The 14,812-nt window shown below is 36.5% G+C and overlaps 1 protein-coding gene across 1 annotated transcript in view; it reads right to left on the bottom strand.

Annotated features, from left to right (window-relative positions):
- The window catches only part of LOC711939 (contactin associated protein like 3), a 235,617-nt gene that overhangs the window by 29,795 nt on the left and 191,010 nt on the right, over positions 1-14,812 (bottom strand). Inside the window, 2 exon segments of the mRNA XM_028835369.2 lie at positions 2,590-2,717; positions 11,896-12,052. Of these exon segments, the coding sequence (XP_028691202.2) occupies positions 2,590-2,717; positions 11,896-12,052 (285 nt within the window).

Below are 14,812 nucleotides of genomic sequence, written 5' to 3'. Positions count from 1 at the left end.
CTCACAAATACAGCCACAGTTGGAGAGAAATGAAGGGCTGAGGTAAATTTCCAGAGAGAAAATAATCTAGAAAATGTTTTTTAGAAGTACAGAGTAACAACAAGCCAGTGTTTGATGTCAGAGTATCAATACGCAGGGGAAAAAGCTACAAATTTCCAGGGGTTATTACTGAACTGTGGGAGGCATCTGAAGCCTATGGATATGCCCTCCATGCTGCAGTGTGATGCCTGGCACAGGACATTTAATAATTCTTGAAGATAAAACAGCACAAACAATGGCCAGTAAATCAGATACAACTCAACAGATCCCTCCCTCACCAACTTGAGCTCTTACATTATGGGAAAAAATATTGATAGGATGACCAACTCTAGTCCTGCTATTACAGTTCAGAAAGGACAAGAAGTATGTGTCTGATTGTGAAGAGATGAATATCGAGAAGAATTCAACTCTATTACATATAAATGAATTAAATGTCTGGACAGACCTGCTAGATGGACCTGTAGTGTAGACTTACACTACAAGTATAAACAATGTTTAAAAAAGCACAGAAACAGTGTAAACATACTAAGAAAGAAAGAAAGGAAGAGAAAGAAAGAAAGAAGAAAGGAAGAAAGAAAAGAAAGAAAAAGAAAGAAAGAGAAAAGAGAGGGAGGGAGTGGGGAAGGAAGGGAGGGAGGGAAGGAGGGAGGGAGGGAGGGAGGGAGAGAGGGAAGGAGGGAGGGAGGGAGGGAAGGAGGGAAAAAGCCAGACTGAATGGGAGGGAGGAAGGGATGGAAACAGGGAGGGAGGGAGGGAAAGAAGGAGGGAGGGAGGGAGGAAGGAAGGAGCCATCTGAATGGGAGGGAAGAAGGAAATTAAGAGAGAACACAAGGAAAGAAAAATTTCATACAAGTTTCACAGTATGGGAATAATATAAAAACCAATTCAGTAAAATAAGAGCTAAAATATGAGATAATTTAAAAATAAAAGATGATTTTTAAGGAAAAAAATCAAAGACCCAAACAAAATCACAGAGGTAACAGATAAATTGGAAATATCTAGAAATAGAGAACACAGCTGATAACAAATTACTGACATTGGGAAAAAGCTTAGGATAATCACATTGAATGCATAGGAGAAGGACAAAGAGATAAAAGCCATTGGAAGAAACAGAAAAAATGTATGGGGACGGGGGGGGCAGGCAAAGAAAACAAGTCAACAGTCCCAGATGCAGAGAATCCAAGAAATGAAACAAAGTATTCAAAGCATAATAAAAACCTTTTTTTCTTAAAAGAGAACAGAATGTTTTGGTCAAAATAAGCATATTTCATTTTGGAAAAAATTAACAGAATAATTAACACTAAGGCATATTCCAGATAAGTTTTTGACATGAAGGATAACACATCTGTCAAGAGCTGTGAAGAGTCTGAAATTTCACCCTACTAGCTTGCCACAGATTAATGGATGCTGATAGAAAACACAAAATTTCTGGATCAGAGTTAAAGAATTTTATTGCTCACAGCACAGTATGCAGCATGAGCATCAGAATATTTGCACTGGTTCCCCTCATCTCCAAATTTCACAGGACGACATGATCCGTTGGCCCAGGTGGATGCTACACACACAGTGGGTAGGTCTGCATCTCAGACGAGGAACCCCCGGATAAGGGTCCGGGACTCCCTGATCAAGCAGCAGACAAGCCAGTGCCCCACCTCTCTGGGGAGTGAGTACACATTGATAGTGATGCTGTGTTCTCTATGAACTACTTAGCTGCCTACACGACTGGCTACAGAAACTGCTTGGTATTAGGGGATGGAGATGCCACATCGTCTGGCACACTTGGCAGGAACGTACAGAGATGCTCAGGCTCCTTGTTGAACTACCTCTCTCAGCAGTAGCCTCCACACATTGAGGTAAAGCAGGAAATAAAAATACATTCAGTCTCAGACTTCTCCATGGCAATGTATGATGCTAGTAGATAGGAAACACTATTACGATTTTTCTCAAGGAAAGAAGATTTTTCCTAGCTTAGTTGTGGTTCATGTGCTAGGCAGTAGGTAGATCCTACAGGTGTGAAAGAACCCTGAGCTCATAGCGCCACTGAGGTGGGGGAGGGAGGACGTGGCCATCCATGGAAGCCACCCATGAATGAAAATGCTGCAGGAAAGAGGTTAATACACACTCAGTGCCATGTGATGTAAAACAGTATGTACAGAGGTCAGAAAACAGAGCATGTGATCCAATAATTTCCTACCACTACAGTTGGTCTGCAGAGTATAAGGGCAATGAATAAATATCCCTTAGCATTCAGAAAATACTTCATCTCATGATTGTTCTAGAAGAAATACAATAAATTGATAATAAATCCAGCCAACCAAGTAGTAAGTTAAAACAAAGATGATTGAGTCTCTATAAACTAATGCTTCAGTAAGGAAACACAGATCTTCAGCACTGACTGTGCCTTTATGGTATGTGTGCTTTCCTGATATTCACCCCGGTCCTGCTACTGCCACTATTTTCTCTCTGGTCAGAATAAGGGCATCTGTCTACCCCTTTATAACCAAAAAAAATGTTATCATGAAAAGAAAGCTTTTTCTTGCCGCTACTTACTATCTCCGTGGCAGAGCAGCGGCCCCAGTGTATAAGTTGCTTCGGAATGCGGATGGCCTGCGTCCATCATCACAATCTGAGTGACTGGCAGGTGCTCCTTTTGGGAAAGGACTATTGTGTCACTGGCCCTAAAAAACAATCACCGAAACTCTTAAAATTATTCTCATTAACATACAGGCAAAATTAACTCTGATCTCTTATCGCAATTTGAAACCAACATCATAGAGCTTAACAGAATACTTAATATTTTCAATATTTTGAGAGCACAGAGACTACCATGAGTCTAAATCAGGGACGGGCAAACATTTTGTATAAAGGAACATACAGTAAGCTATCTTAGCTCAGCAGGCCATGCAGCTTCTCACAGCAACTACCCAACTCTGCCACCAAAGTGTGAAAGCAGCCACAGACAGAGATAGGCATGGCTGGGCTGCAGTAAAAATTTATGGACATGAAATTTGAATTTCATACAAGTTTTATATGCCATAAAATATTCTTTTTATTTTTCAACCTTTTAAAAATGTAAAGAAAATATTCTTAGCTCACTGCCATGCAAAAATAGACTAGTGGTCTGGCTTTCACCCAAAGCAAGAGGTTATCACTTCCTGACCCGTTTGCCAATTCCTGATCTAAATGATTACAGAGAAGAAAGGGGACAAATCAAGAAGGGTGGTCATTTTCTAAGCATGGGATAATATTATATTAATATTTGCAAGATCATTAAGCATATAACTTCCCTTCTAAAATTGTCTTAGAATAATATCTAAATGATTATTCATTACAAATAAAAATAGTAACACTGGATTTAGATATTCATTTTGCAGAATATTAATTTATCACTTTTTAAAAGTCCTTTTATGATTGCTGGGTATTTCTTCCCTTGTTAACTTTGTAAATGGAAAATGAATCCCACAGATTCAAAACCAAATACATACAATACCCTTATAAGTAATACATGGACTAATGAGTGTGAAAGTGGTCTGTGAAACGCTGCTCCCAGTAGTTCAGGCAACAAACACAGGCTGGGCGCAGTGGCTCACGCCTGTAATCCCAATACTTTGGGAGACTGAGGTGGGCAGACTGCTTGAGCTCTGGAGTTCGAAACCAGCCTGGGCAACACAGTGAGCCCCATCTCTACAAAAAAATACAAAAATTAGCTGGGTATGATGGTGCACACCTGTAGTCCCAGGTACATGGGAGGTTGAGGTGGGAGGATCTCTTGAGCCTGGGAGGTAGAGGCTGTAGTCAGCCATGTTTGCACCACTGCATTCCAGCCTGGGTGACAAAGTGAGACCCTGTCTCAAAAAATACAAAAAAACAAATAACAAAAAACCCCAAACACTTAGTGCTTTTACTTTTTGTTGAACAGGCATCTTCCTGGGAATTGAGGACACAGAGTAAAAGATATAGTCTCTGCCTTCTGAAAGCACACAGCCTACTGAATACCATGAGTATTAATTATGTGACTGGGAAAATAAATGCCCATGTCTGGGTCCAACACAAAGAGACCTGCAGGATCCCCCAGGAGAACCTGGGGTCCTGGTCTTAGCTATGCCACTAAATTTGTCTCTGGCCAAAATAAAGACACTGGTCTACTCTTTTGCAAAAGTATTTTATTATATGTATGTATATAAATGTATATGTAATAAATACTTGGCCAATAATAAATATTGCATATATGCATATATAATAAAATGCTTATATTTATATACTTTTGGTTATATTTTACTACATATATGTCTCAACTGCATGTATATTCTGATTTACAGACAAAACACTCTTAGTCCAGTTACTCATTACGATATAGAAACTACAGAATCTAGTAAATACTGTATTTTTTAAATTGCCTAGTTCCCAAACCTTCTTTTCTATGCATTTGTGGCAAAAGATCACAATAACTAGTATTTCATCATTGCAACACTTTTGTATTTTCAAAATAAGGCTTTCTGAATTAAAAAAATTAAATTGGCGGCCGGGCGCGGTGGCTCAAGCCTGTAATCCCAGCACTTTGGGAGGCCGAGACGGGCGGATCACGAGGTCAGGAGATCGAGACCATCCTGGCTAACATGGTGAAACCCCGTCTCTACTAAAAAAAAAATACAAAAAATTAGCCGGGCGAGGTGGCGGCGCCTGTAGTCCCAGCTACTCCGGAGGCTGAGGCAGGAGAATGGCGTGAACCCGGGAGGCGGAGCTTGCAGTGAGCTGAGATCCGGCCACTGCACTCCAGTCTGGGCGGCAGAGCGAGACTCCGTCTCAAAAAAAAAAAAAAAAAAAAAAAAATTAAATTGGCATGCCAGAGTTGTACATATATTGGGGGCACATGCGCTATTTCGATACCAGAATACAATGCATAATGATCAAATCACTGGGATGCCCATCACTTTGAGCATTTATCCTTTGTGGTGGGAACATTACAATCCTCCTCTAGCTATTTTGAAATATCCAATAAATTACGGTTAACTATAATTTCCCTAGTTCTATCAAATACTAGAACTTCTTTTATTTAACTGGACTTTTGTGCCCATTAATCAACTTCTTTTATAAAATACTTTAGGTATCCAAGTTTCAAATTGGAAAAGATAAAACTAAAATAAAATGGCTATATTATTTAAGATTATTCCCTGAAAAAATCCACTTAATGGTAAAGAAAGCTTATTTCTAAAATTTGGACTAAAACCCCATTGCCTTACCTAGTTAAGATTCTGTTATTCCTTTTTATGCAAAGCACAGAATATGGATTCTCTAAAGGCATCATCATTCAGCTTTAGAGTGGACTGATTGATGGTAGACGAGCTAGAAATATGTCTCCTGCTGAATGAGGTAGGTCTAGGAAATTTTTTATTAATGTGGTAGCCATTAAAAATTACCATTTCAACTTCTGTGATCATCATTTTAGCAAGATAGTCTAGTAGAGAAAATGCGATTTTATTAGTTATTTATGGAGGATGCTTGAATTTTAAAAGATCTACTTTACATGAGCTGCTACTTTCATTCCATTTTTAATACTGACTGTGCAAAATACTGAGAATGTGTAAGTGAAATTCACAGTGCACTTCAGTTTAATTAGGGCAGATACTATAATAAAGTCTTGTTTTTTCAGTTGTTTTGGAAAGTTTGGTGTTTTCAGTCTGAGCATAAAGATGGCCAGTGTTTTTCACCAGTTTCTTATTGTTACAGGCAGATTCCCAACCTTTGGAGATCAAAATAGAATACTCAGGATTTGTTATAGTGATCAGACTTCCTCACAACTTCCTAATTAATAGGGATATCTCATTTTTCTTCTTTTCTCCCTATTATTTTCTAAAGCTTATACTATAGTCTACACTTGGGAATACTGCATCATAGTACCATCATCTCTTGCAGCAGTATTAAAAATTCAGTAAGAGAACTTTCAAAGACTTTTTGCTTTTATTTTATATTTTATTAAAAATTTTATTTATTAAAAATTCCTATGGTTCTAGAAATTGTACTTTCCTAGGAAATGTGGAAACTTCTAAAAGCTACTACTTATTATTTGCCAGGGAACTTTATTTAAGGTAAAGTAGAGCCATAAATTTAGGAGGTTGCAAAGAAAGCTAAAAGGGAGAAATGTTGAGTCAACTTTTAACTTTTTTTTTTGTTTTTTGAGACAGAGTCTCACTCTGTTGCCCAGGCTGGAGTGCAGTGGTGTGATCTTGGCTCACTGCAACCTCCAGCCCCCAGGTTCAAGTGATTCTCCTGCCTCAGCCTCCTGAGTAGCTGGGATTACAGGCATACGCCACTACGCTCAGCTAATTTTTGTATTTTTAGTAGAGACAGGGTTTCACCATGTTGGTCAGGCTGGTCTCGAACTCCTGACCTCATGATCCACCTGCCTTGGTCTCCCAAAGTGCTGGGATTACAGGTGTGAGCCACCGTGCCCAACTGTTAATGATTATTTTGGGGGAGTAGATCAACAATAATAAAATCATTATGATCCACACCTAACCCACTGAAAAAATTTCCAGATTCTCAATTTCTGTTTAATTGCCTATCTTCTGGCCAATTCAACCTGCATTAATTACTATAGCAATACAGTATGTCTTGACAGATAACATAACTAGTTTCTTCACCTTATATTTCATCTTAAAAATTATCTTGCTTACCCTTTTATCCTTAATTTCCACATGAATTTTAAAACCAGGTTGTTGCAATCCACACAAGTAAAACACTTGGCATTTTTTTGGAATTTTATTAAAATTACAGACTAATCTGAGGAGAATGTCAACTTTAAAAAAGGGTATCTCAACAGCAGCATTACTGATATTTTGGGCTAATTATTTTTTGTTATGGCGGGCTGTCCTGTGCACTGTAGGATGTTTAGCAGCACCCTGACTTCTAATTAATAGATACCAATATAAACAACCTTCCTCTCTGTGTGATGACAAAAAATGTCTTCAGACAATGCCAAATGTCCCCTGAGGGTCAAAATCACCCCTGATTGAGAACTACTGCTTTAAGATACTGAGTCATACTATTCACGACAGTAGTGAGTCAATCCATTCATTTGGCTGTCCTTAATTCTCTTGAATAAGTTTTGTAATTTTTTCCATAAAAGTACTGCAGTTATTCCACAGAACTTTACATTTTTGTTAATACTGCAAATAAAATTTTTCTAGGTGTGTAATGGTAATTATTTTATGATTTTATAGAAATTCAACTAATTCCTCAATACTGACTGACCATAAATGCAGCAAACTTACTGAACTCTTATTTTTCCTGATATTTCTTTCTATTATTTTGGATTTTCTATGTAGGCAATCATGTTATCTACAATATCTGCCAGCTTTGTTTCTTTTCCAAACTTTTGATCACTTACATGTATTTTATTTCCTCTTGTGTCTTTAACTGACACATGAATGAAGTTTAAAAAATTATATATTTGTTATTGATTACAATTAAGAATATAGTTTGCATCATGACAATTCTATAAAATTTGTTGATTCCATACATTTGCAAAATTTTTTATACCTACTCAACAATAATGTATAATATTCTATAAAAATAATTTTTCTTTACTAAACGATATATGGCTGCTACATCAAGTTTGTTAATTATAATATTAAAATATTCTTACCTGCTTCACTTACTCATTCCCAAAAATGTTATGTTAAATTATTCCACTGTTTTGGGTGTCACTTTGCCTTTGCATATTTGTTACTTCTTTATTTATATATATATATACGTATATATACATGTGTATACACACACACATATATAAAGAATATATATTAGTATATATATAAAGTGTGTATATATATATATAAAGAAGTACATATATATACACACATACACACTTCCTTTTTTTTTTTTGAGATGGAGTCTCGCTCTGTTACCCAGGCTGGAGTGCAGTGGTGTGATCTCGGCTTACTGCAAGCTCTGCCTTCGGGGTTCACATCATTCTCCTGCCTCAGCCTCCCAAGTAGCTGGGACTACAGGCGCCTGCCACCATGCCTGGCTAATTTTTTTTTGTATTTTTAGTAGAGATGAGATTTCATCTGTGTTAGCCAGGATGGTCTCCATCTTCTGACCTCGTGATCTGCCCGCCTCAGCCTCCCAAAGTGCTGGGATTACAGGCATGAGCCACCGCACCCTGCCACTTCTTTATACATTTTAAACAATCTGATGATGCACACAAGTGTAGTGAGTTCTTTCTAGTGTGTTTATCTCAGCATTAGAGTTCAAGTTTACCCTTAACAACGCTTTTCGTCTTTTTCTGATATAACACAGCTATATCTGCTTTCTTTTCATTTGTATTTACTTGGTAAACATTTTCCATTCTTTTAGTTTCAACTTCACTGAGTGCTTATATTTTATCTTTTGTAATCAAACTATAGCTTCTTTAAAAATCCAATATGATAAAATCTAATGTCTGGTTTTTAAATGAACAGAGTTTACTCATATTTATTATGATTATTTGTACACTTGTATGCATTTAAACCATCTTCTTTTATGCTTTTTGTTTGTGGTTATTTTTAAAGACTCTAAGATAATCACAGAAAAGTCCTATTTAAATTCTTAAGTAAAATAATATTACAATTACATGTGTCATTATATTAGCCAACAACTTGTGGATTTTTGCAGACAGTTGAATTATATGTTATATGTATATTTCAGAAAATATATTGGTCTATTTGAACATAGTCCACTATACATTTATACACATATACTGACTTGCAGCATAGTTCAATATTTTAAATCATTATAATGCCTTTTAAATATATTTGTTTTTATAATAAATCATTGGCATGTTATAGTTATTTGATAGACTATTCTTACTGTGCCTGAGGAACTGTCTGATCATAAACTTTTTTTAAGTAATATGCTTTAGATGAGTTGCTGATTACAGGGACAACTTATGGAAAAATCGTGTTTATATTAACAATACTACTGGCTCCATTGGCAGACATACGCCTGAAGAGACTTAAAATAGCTTTCACTTTACTTTCATTCCCGAATACTATTTTTATCATAAACTTTCCACCAGGAAAACCTTACTAGGCACTTCAGTAACAGAAAAGAAGTAATAAAGACTAAGATTTAGGTTCTTATGTCTACACCTTAATCTAAATTATTACAATTATAAATCTTTTTATTTTATGAGACTGGTAAATTCCATTTTTATAAACTGAAAAATCAATTTTATTTGAAAAATTAAAATAGAAATTGTAATTTCCCACCCCCACCCCCATACACACCCCCACATTTACAAAACATAGTCGGCAAGAGTTGGGATAGGATTTGAGAATGCTTATGGTCTTACTGTTGGATAGACCTGTCTACTGGAAGCTGCAAAGTAAATAAAATAAGGTCAAAAAGCAAATAACTCCACAATGCTCCCTTCTGAATGTAGGAGGGGAGTTAATTTTTAAAACCTGCTTCTCTCCTAAATTTTTTTCCAAATGAAAGCCCAGGTCTTCAGTCACACCAGTGCAGCCGTTTACAGCGCTGAAGTGACATGGCTAAGGGTATCAGAGGACCTGCACCCAACTCAGTTTCTCCCACCCCTCTCCTCAAACTCAGTTCATGGGAGGGTCACTCAACACAGGTGGCTCCAAGTGATACGTTCCTCTGGTTACTGCCCTAAGCATATGTGAAGTCTACAATAAAGTGTGCACTTAATACTAACAGAAGGTTCTGTAACAAAAAAACGGTTGACCAGTCTGGCCAATAGTGAAACCCCATCTCTACTAAAAATACAAAAATTAGCTGGGCGTGGCGCGCGGGTGTAATCCCAGCTACTCCGGAAGCTGAGGCAGGAGAATCGCTTGAATTCGGGAGGCGCAGGTTGCAGTGAGTCGAGATCACGCCACTGCACTCCTGCCTGGGTGACAGAGCGAGACTCCATCTCAAAACAAAAACAAAACAAAACGGTTAACATTATTCTAACTAAGTTATAAAGCCACTAGCATATTTGCCATTCTGTCTTTCTTGCAATAACCTGCCAATGCTCTCCTCTCTGACCTGTAGAGAATGGGGGTGGGAACAGACCAATGAGCTGGAGGTCTTCTGAACAGCCAGGAGCTGGAGGGCTGGAGCCCTCACAGGCAGGAGCCCCTTGTGGAATGGAGAAAATGAAAATTTCTAGGATTGTTAAAGATGTCTGTTAAAAGATTTGAAGGTGGCTGTTTGTCTCATTACAGAGCCCAAAGCTAACACACATCATCACATTATCATACCAGATACTTTAAAATGTACATCATACAAAATATTGTACAAAACCATTTTAACTGATGGGAAATTATTTCACACCTGAAACTTACCGGTGGCTAGATTTGAAACTATGGATCAGATCTGTTACTGTTACTCACTGCACTAAAACTGCATTCATTTTTAAGTAACAGAAAGTTATATTAGGATTATACATCAAAATATTGAAAAAGAGTGTCTCATAAATCTATATCATTTTGTAATTCTGAACTTGAGGAAGATTAAAAATAATATCCATGTAAATGTATAGTATGTATTCTATAGAAAGCTCCAGTAGATTAAAGTGAGTTTTCCCAATTTCACAATATTTTTTAAAGTGATGCAAAGTAGACTTTTTATGCCAAATAAAAAAGTGGATTACCATGTAGGCCGAACAATCAACTCAATTTTCAGGAATCAAATTACTGCTTAGATGAGCTATTTTACGTCCAAATCAATTATACTGACACCTGGATTGACACTTGGATTTTTTTTGAGGTGGAGTCTTGCTCTGTCACCCAGGCTGGAGTGCAGTGGCGTGATATCGGCTCACTGCAACCTCCACCTCCCGGGTTAAGCAATTCTCCTGTCTCAGCCTGAGTAGCTGGGACTACAGGCACACACCGCCACACCCAGCTAATTTTTGTATTTTCAGTGGAGACGGGGTTTTGCCGCAGTGGCCAGACTGTTCTCAACCTCCTGACCTCAGGTGATCCACCCGCCTTGGCCTCCCCAAAGTGCTGTGATTACAGGTGTGAGCCACAGTGCCTGGCTTAAGTTTTTTTCTAAAGCATGTACTCTACATGATCTAGTTGTTTTATGACAATGCTTTTTAAGTTGCTGACATAAACCCAAAGATTGAAAACATTTACATATTACAAATTAAAAGAAAACCAATATGCATTTCAAGAATAACCTCAAAAAGAACTTCTGAAAAAGAGGCACTGCAATCTACATGAGAAATGTTTTTCTGCTCAAAGGAAAGCATACAATATAACTTTCAGACTCCTGAAATTCTATGTTAGTTGTTGCAAAGTGTGGTCTACAGAACACTTGGTGCTTGAAGCTTTGCTATTGCACTAAAGAAGATGTCAATGAGTGTGGGAAATTGTTGCTTCTACAAAATAAACAGTCCTTTTACGCAGGACCTCTCAGAGTTTATGGTGTTAATATTAACGCTAATTTCTAAAAGAATGATAGAATATGCAGCATTATATCCCAAATCAATTTAAGACAAAGATTTGGAGGAATTTGCTTTTTGAATTGCCACATGAATACTAGGTTAATTAATTAACTAAACTAAACTTCCCAGAGAATGATACTTGATTTCCAGTGAGTGGAAAACTTACCAGCTGTTTCTATTTTAGGAAAAATAAAAAACACATTATATAGTATTCACAATGAACTAGTAAATCTTCTGTCATAAAATTTAGTCCTTAGATTAACTGATCATATTTCATCAAAACTTGTATTTCAGCTTGCTTGAACATACTTTAATCTAGTTACCTTATTGTATCAGCTTGTCTGACATTTAATTAACTATGCATAATTAAAGAATAAAAACCACATTTTTGTGCAGGGAAATCATATAGAAATCACCATTCATTCCGGCCAGCATCACAGTTGCAGTAATACTGAGAATCAATGCAGTTCCCCTCTAATCCACAAGTACACTTTTGAGCATCAGGCAGAGAACCTCCCCAGTAAGTGTGTGTTTCATTGGTTCTTCCAACCCACCAGCTCAGTGGGGTTCCATCTGAAAGACAAGCATGAGAAAGATGACATCTACTTTGTCCCTCACTACCACCCTCCCCATGTAGCTCCCTTTACTCCCAGGTGTAAAGTATGTGTGTGTGAGAGACAGAGAGAAGATGAGACTATACTTAAAAACTTATATTTTACCTCTGAAACAAAGATGTTTCTTTAAGCATGCTAACCAATGCTTCCCCCCCAATATTTCAATATCCAGGCTTAAATGATTCCCATCTATTTTTCTTCTATTAGAAATCAGTCAGTTGCATGTGATGTATACTTTCTATAGAAATAACATTCAAAAAACATTCACCATTAAAATAAATATCAGAGTAATTTGCACACTAAAGATAAGATGTATTTGAAATTATGAAATGTTCATTGAGAAAGTTTAATATTATACAAAGACACTGATTTATCTCATCCCATCTTTTTTGCTACCTGTATATTACACATTTGGAAAGATGTGGTACTCTCTTTCAGGACTTATGAATTTTTGGAGGTATTTGTTTTTTTTGCATTGGATGTCCTGACTCTATTTGGAAGTTAAGGAATGACATTGATAGGCTTTTCTCATCTCTGAGGTTAGAGGTTTCTTATGCAAAGAAACAAAGTGCCCTGGGTCAACTACAGCTCTGACGAGTGTACCTCCTCCTCAGCACTGACAAGGATTAAATGATAGAGCCAGACACTAACTTAGATCTACAGAACTGCATGTTAGGACAAGGGATGCTGCCAGGGGTTGCGCAGGGTTGGGGGAAGATTGGGGTGATGGACTGCATATCACAGTAAAGTTAGGATAATTTAAAAAGCAGGTGTCAGGCCACCTATCTTAAAAAAGGAAGGGGGTCAGGAGCCACATGTTGCAGTCATCACAAATTAGGGCATGAGGAAAATGAAACTGGATAAACTCAACCAGTTTTTTAAACATGCTTGGTCATTTGGTGCTGTTTTTCAAATTTCAATAGGTTGTTACCATTGGAATATGAATTGAGATCTGGAACTTAGCTTCCACCTTACTGCTTATTACAACTCAATTATAACTCATTCATAGATAAGATCTCTGCATTCATGACCACCACTGCTATCCACCACCTGCCCCTCTGCCAAAAAAAAAAAAAAAAAAAAAAAAAAAAAAGCAATCTGGGAAAATTTAAAGGGGAATTAGTATCAGGAATCTTTTTAAAATATGCTAACAGCTTATCACTACAAAGTAACAGATATTTCAAAAATTAATATACTCTTCTTAGAATGCCACTTTAAAAATTATCAACTTCACCATTAAACTCTCGCAGATTAAAGAGCAAAACACTCATTCTATCCTAATGTACAAATGTAAATTTACATCTAAATCTCCCATATTTCCCATAAAGTAGTAAAAATATATTTTTTAGAAACAGTAACAAAAAGACGTAAGGGGGGAACTTCTAGACAGATAAAAGATCTTGTAGACTTGTCTATCCCTGCTATTTCCACCAAGGATAATGATACATTCTGGAAATAATACAGAAGACAACCGAAGAGGATTCTGAAAGGTAGAAAGAGGAAGGTTAGGACCCCAGGACCGGAAAATACAATAACATAACTTTTAAAAAAATGCTGAATCAGCTCAAGAATAGAGTGAAAATACAGAGGACAGAATCACTGAACTTTAGGACCCATCAATAGGTTTTATCTAACCTGACCAAAAAAGAGAAAACAGACTGAATATAAAAAGAACTGAGCCATAGGGTTCTATCAGACAATACCAGAATCTCAAAAAGAGAGAAGAAAGTGTGCTGAAAGAGTACCAAAAAAATACTGGCTATAAACTTCCCACGTAAGGTAAAACATATTAACCCACAGATTTAAGAAGCTATTTAAGTCCAAAAAAGGTTAAACCCAAAAATATCCACACCAAGATCTATCATAATTGAACTTACTGGAAACAAAACAAAAAAATCTTGAAAGCAGCCTGAGAGAAGAACACATTACCTGTAAAAGAACCCTAATTAGAATGATAGTAGATTACTCATCTGAAATTATAGAACCAGAAGGAATGGCATAATTTTTTCAGGGCTGATAGAAAAGAATTGTCAACTATAAATTCTATATCCAGAGAAACTATCCTTCAAGAATAAAATGGAAATAAAACCCTTTTAACACAAAAGAAAACTAAAATAATTTGTCGCTAGCAGACATTCCCTAAAGAATGGCTAAAGGAGGTTTTTCAAAAGGAAAATAAGTTATAACGAAGGATTCTTGGAACATCAGGAAAAAAATGAAAAGAGAAGAAATATGGGTAAATACAATAGACTATCCTTATCATTAATTTTTGAAATGACATATGATAATTGACACAAAAATTGTAATACCATATGATACTCAAGACAATGATATATAGAAGTGGGGAAGATAAAGGACCCAAATAGAAATAAGGATTCCATATTTCATTATACGAGTGAAAATATTTAAGTTGACTGTGATAAGTCACATATGTACACTATAATATCAAGCAATCAGTAAGAAGATTATAAAAATTAAATGTAAATGGTTAAAATATAACAAAAGTTAGACACTGGCAGAGTGAACTGAAAAAAAATAACACAACTAGAGATTTATAAGAAACTCACTTCGAAATAAACATAGGCAGGTTAAAAGCAAAAGGATGGAAAAAATACACTCTGCAAAATTAACTTTGAGAGAAAGCAGAATAGTTATCTCATAAAACAACCTTCAGATCAAAAATACTAGAAGCAAACAGGGACATTACATAATGATTTGT

Source organism: Macaca mulatta, chromosome 15 (assembly GCF_049350105.2).
Source record: "Macaca mulatta isolate MMU2019108-1 chromosome 15, T2T-MMU8v2.0, whole genome shotgun sequence".
NCBI lineage: Eukaryota > Metazoa > Chordata > Mammalia > Primates > Cercopithecidae > Macaca > Macaca mulatta.
The sequence above is the reverse complement of the archived record's forward strand: the minus strand, read 5'-3'. Positions and strand labels throughout refer to the sequence as shown.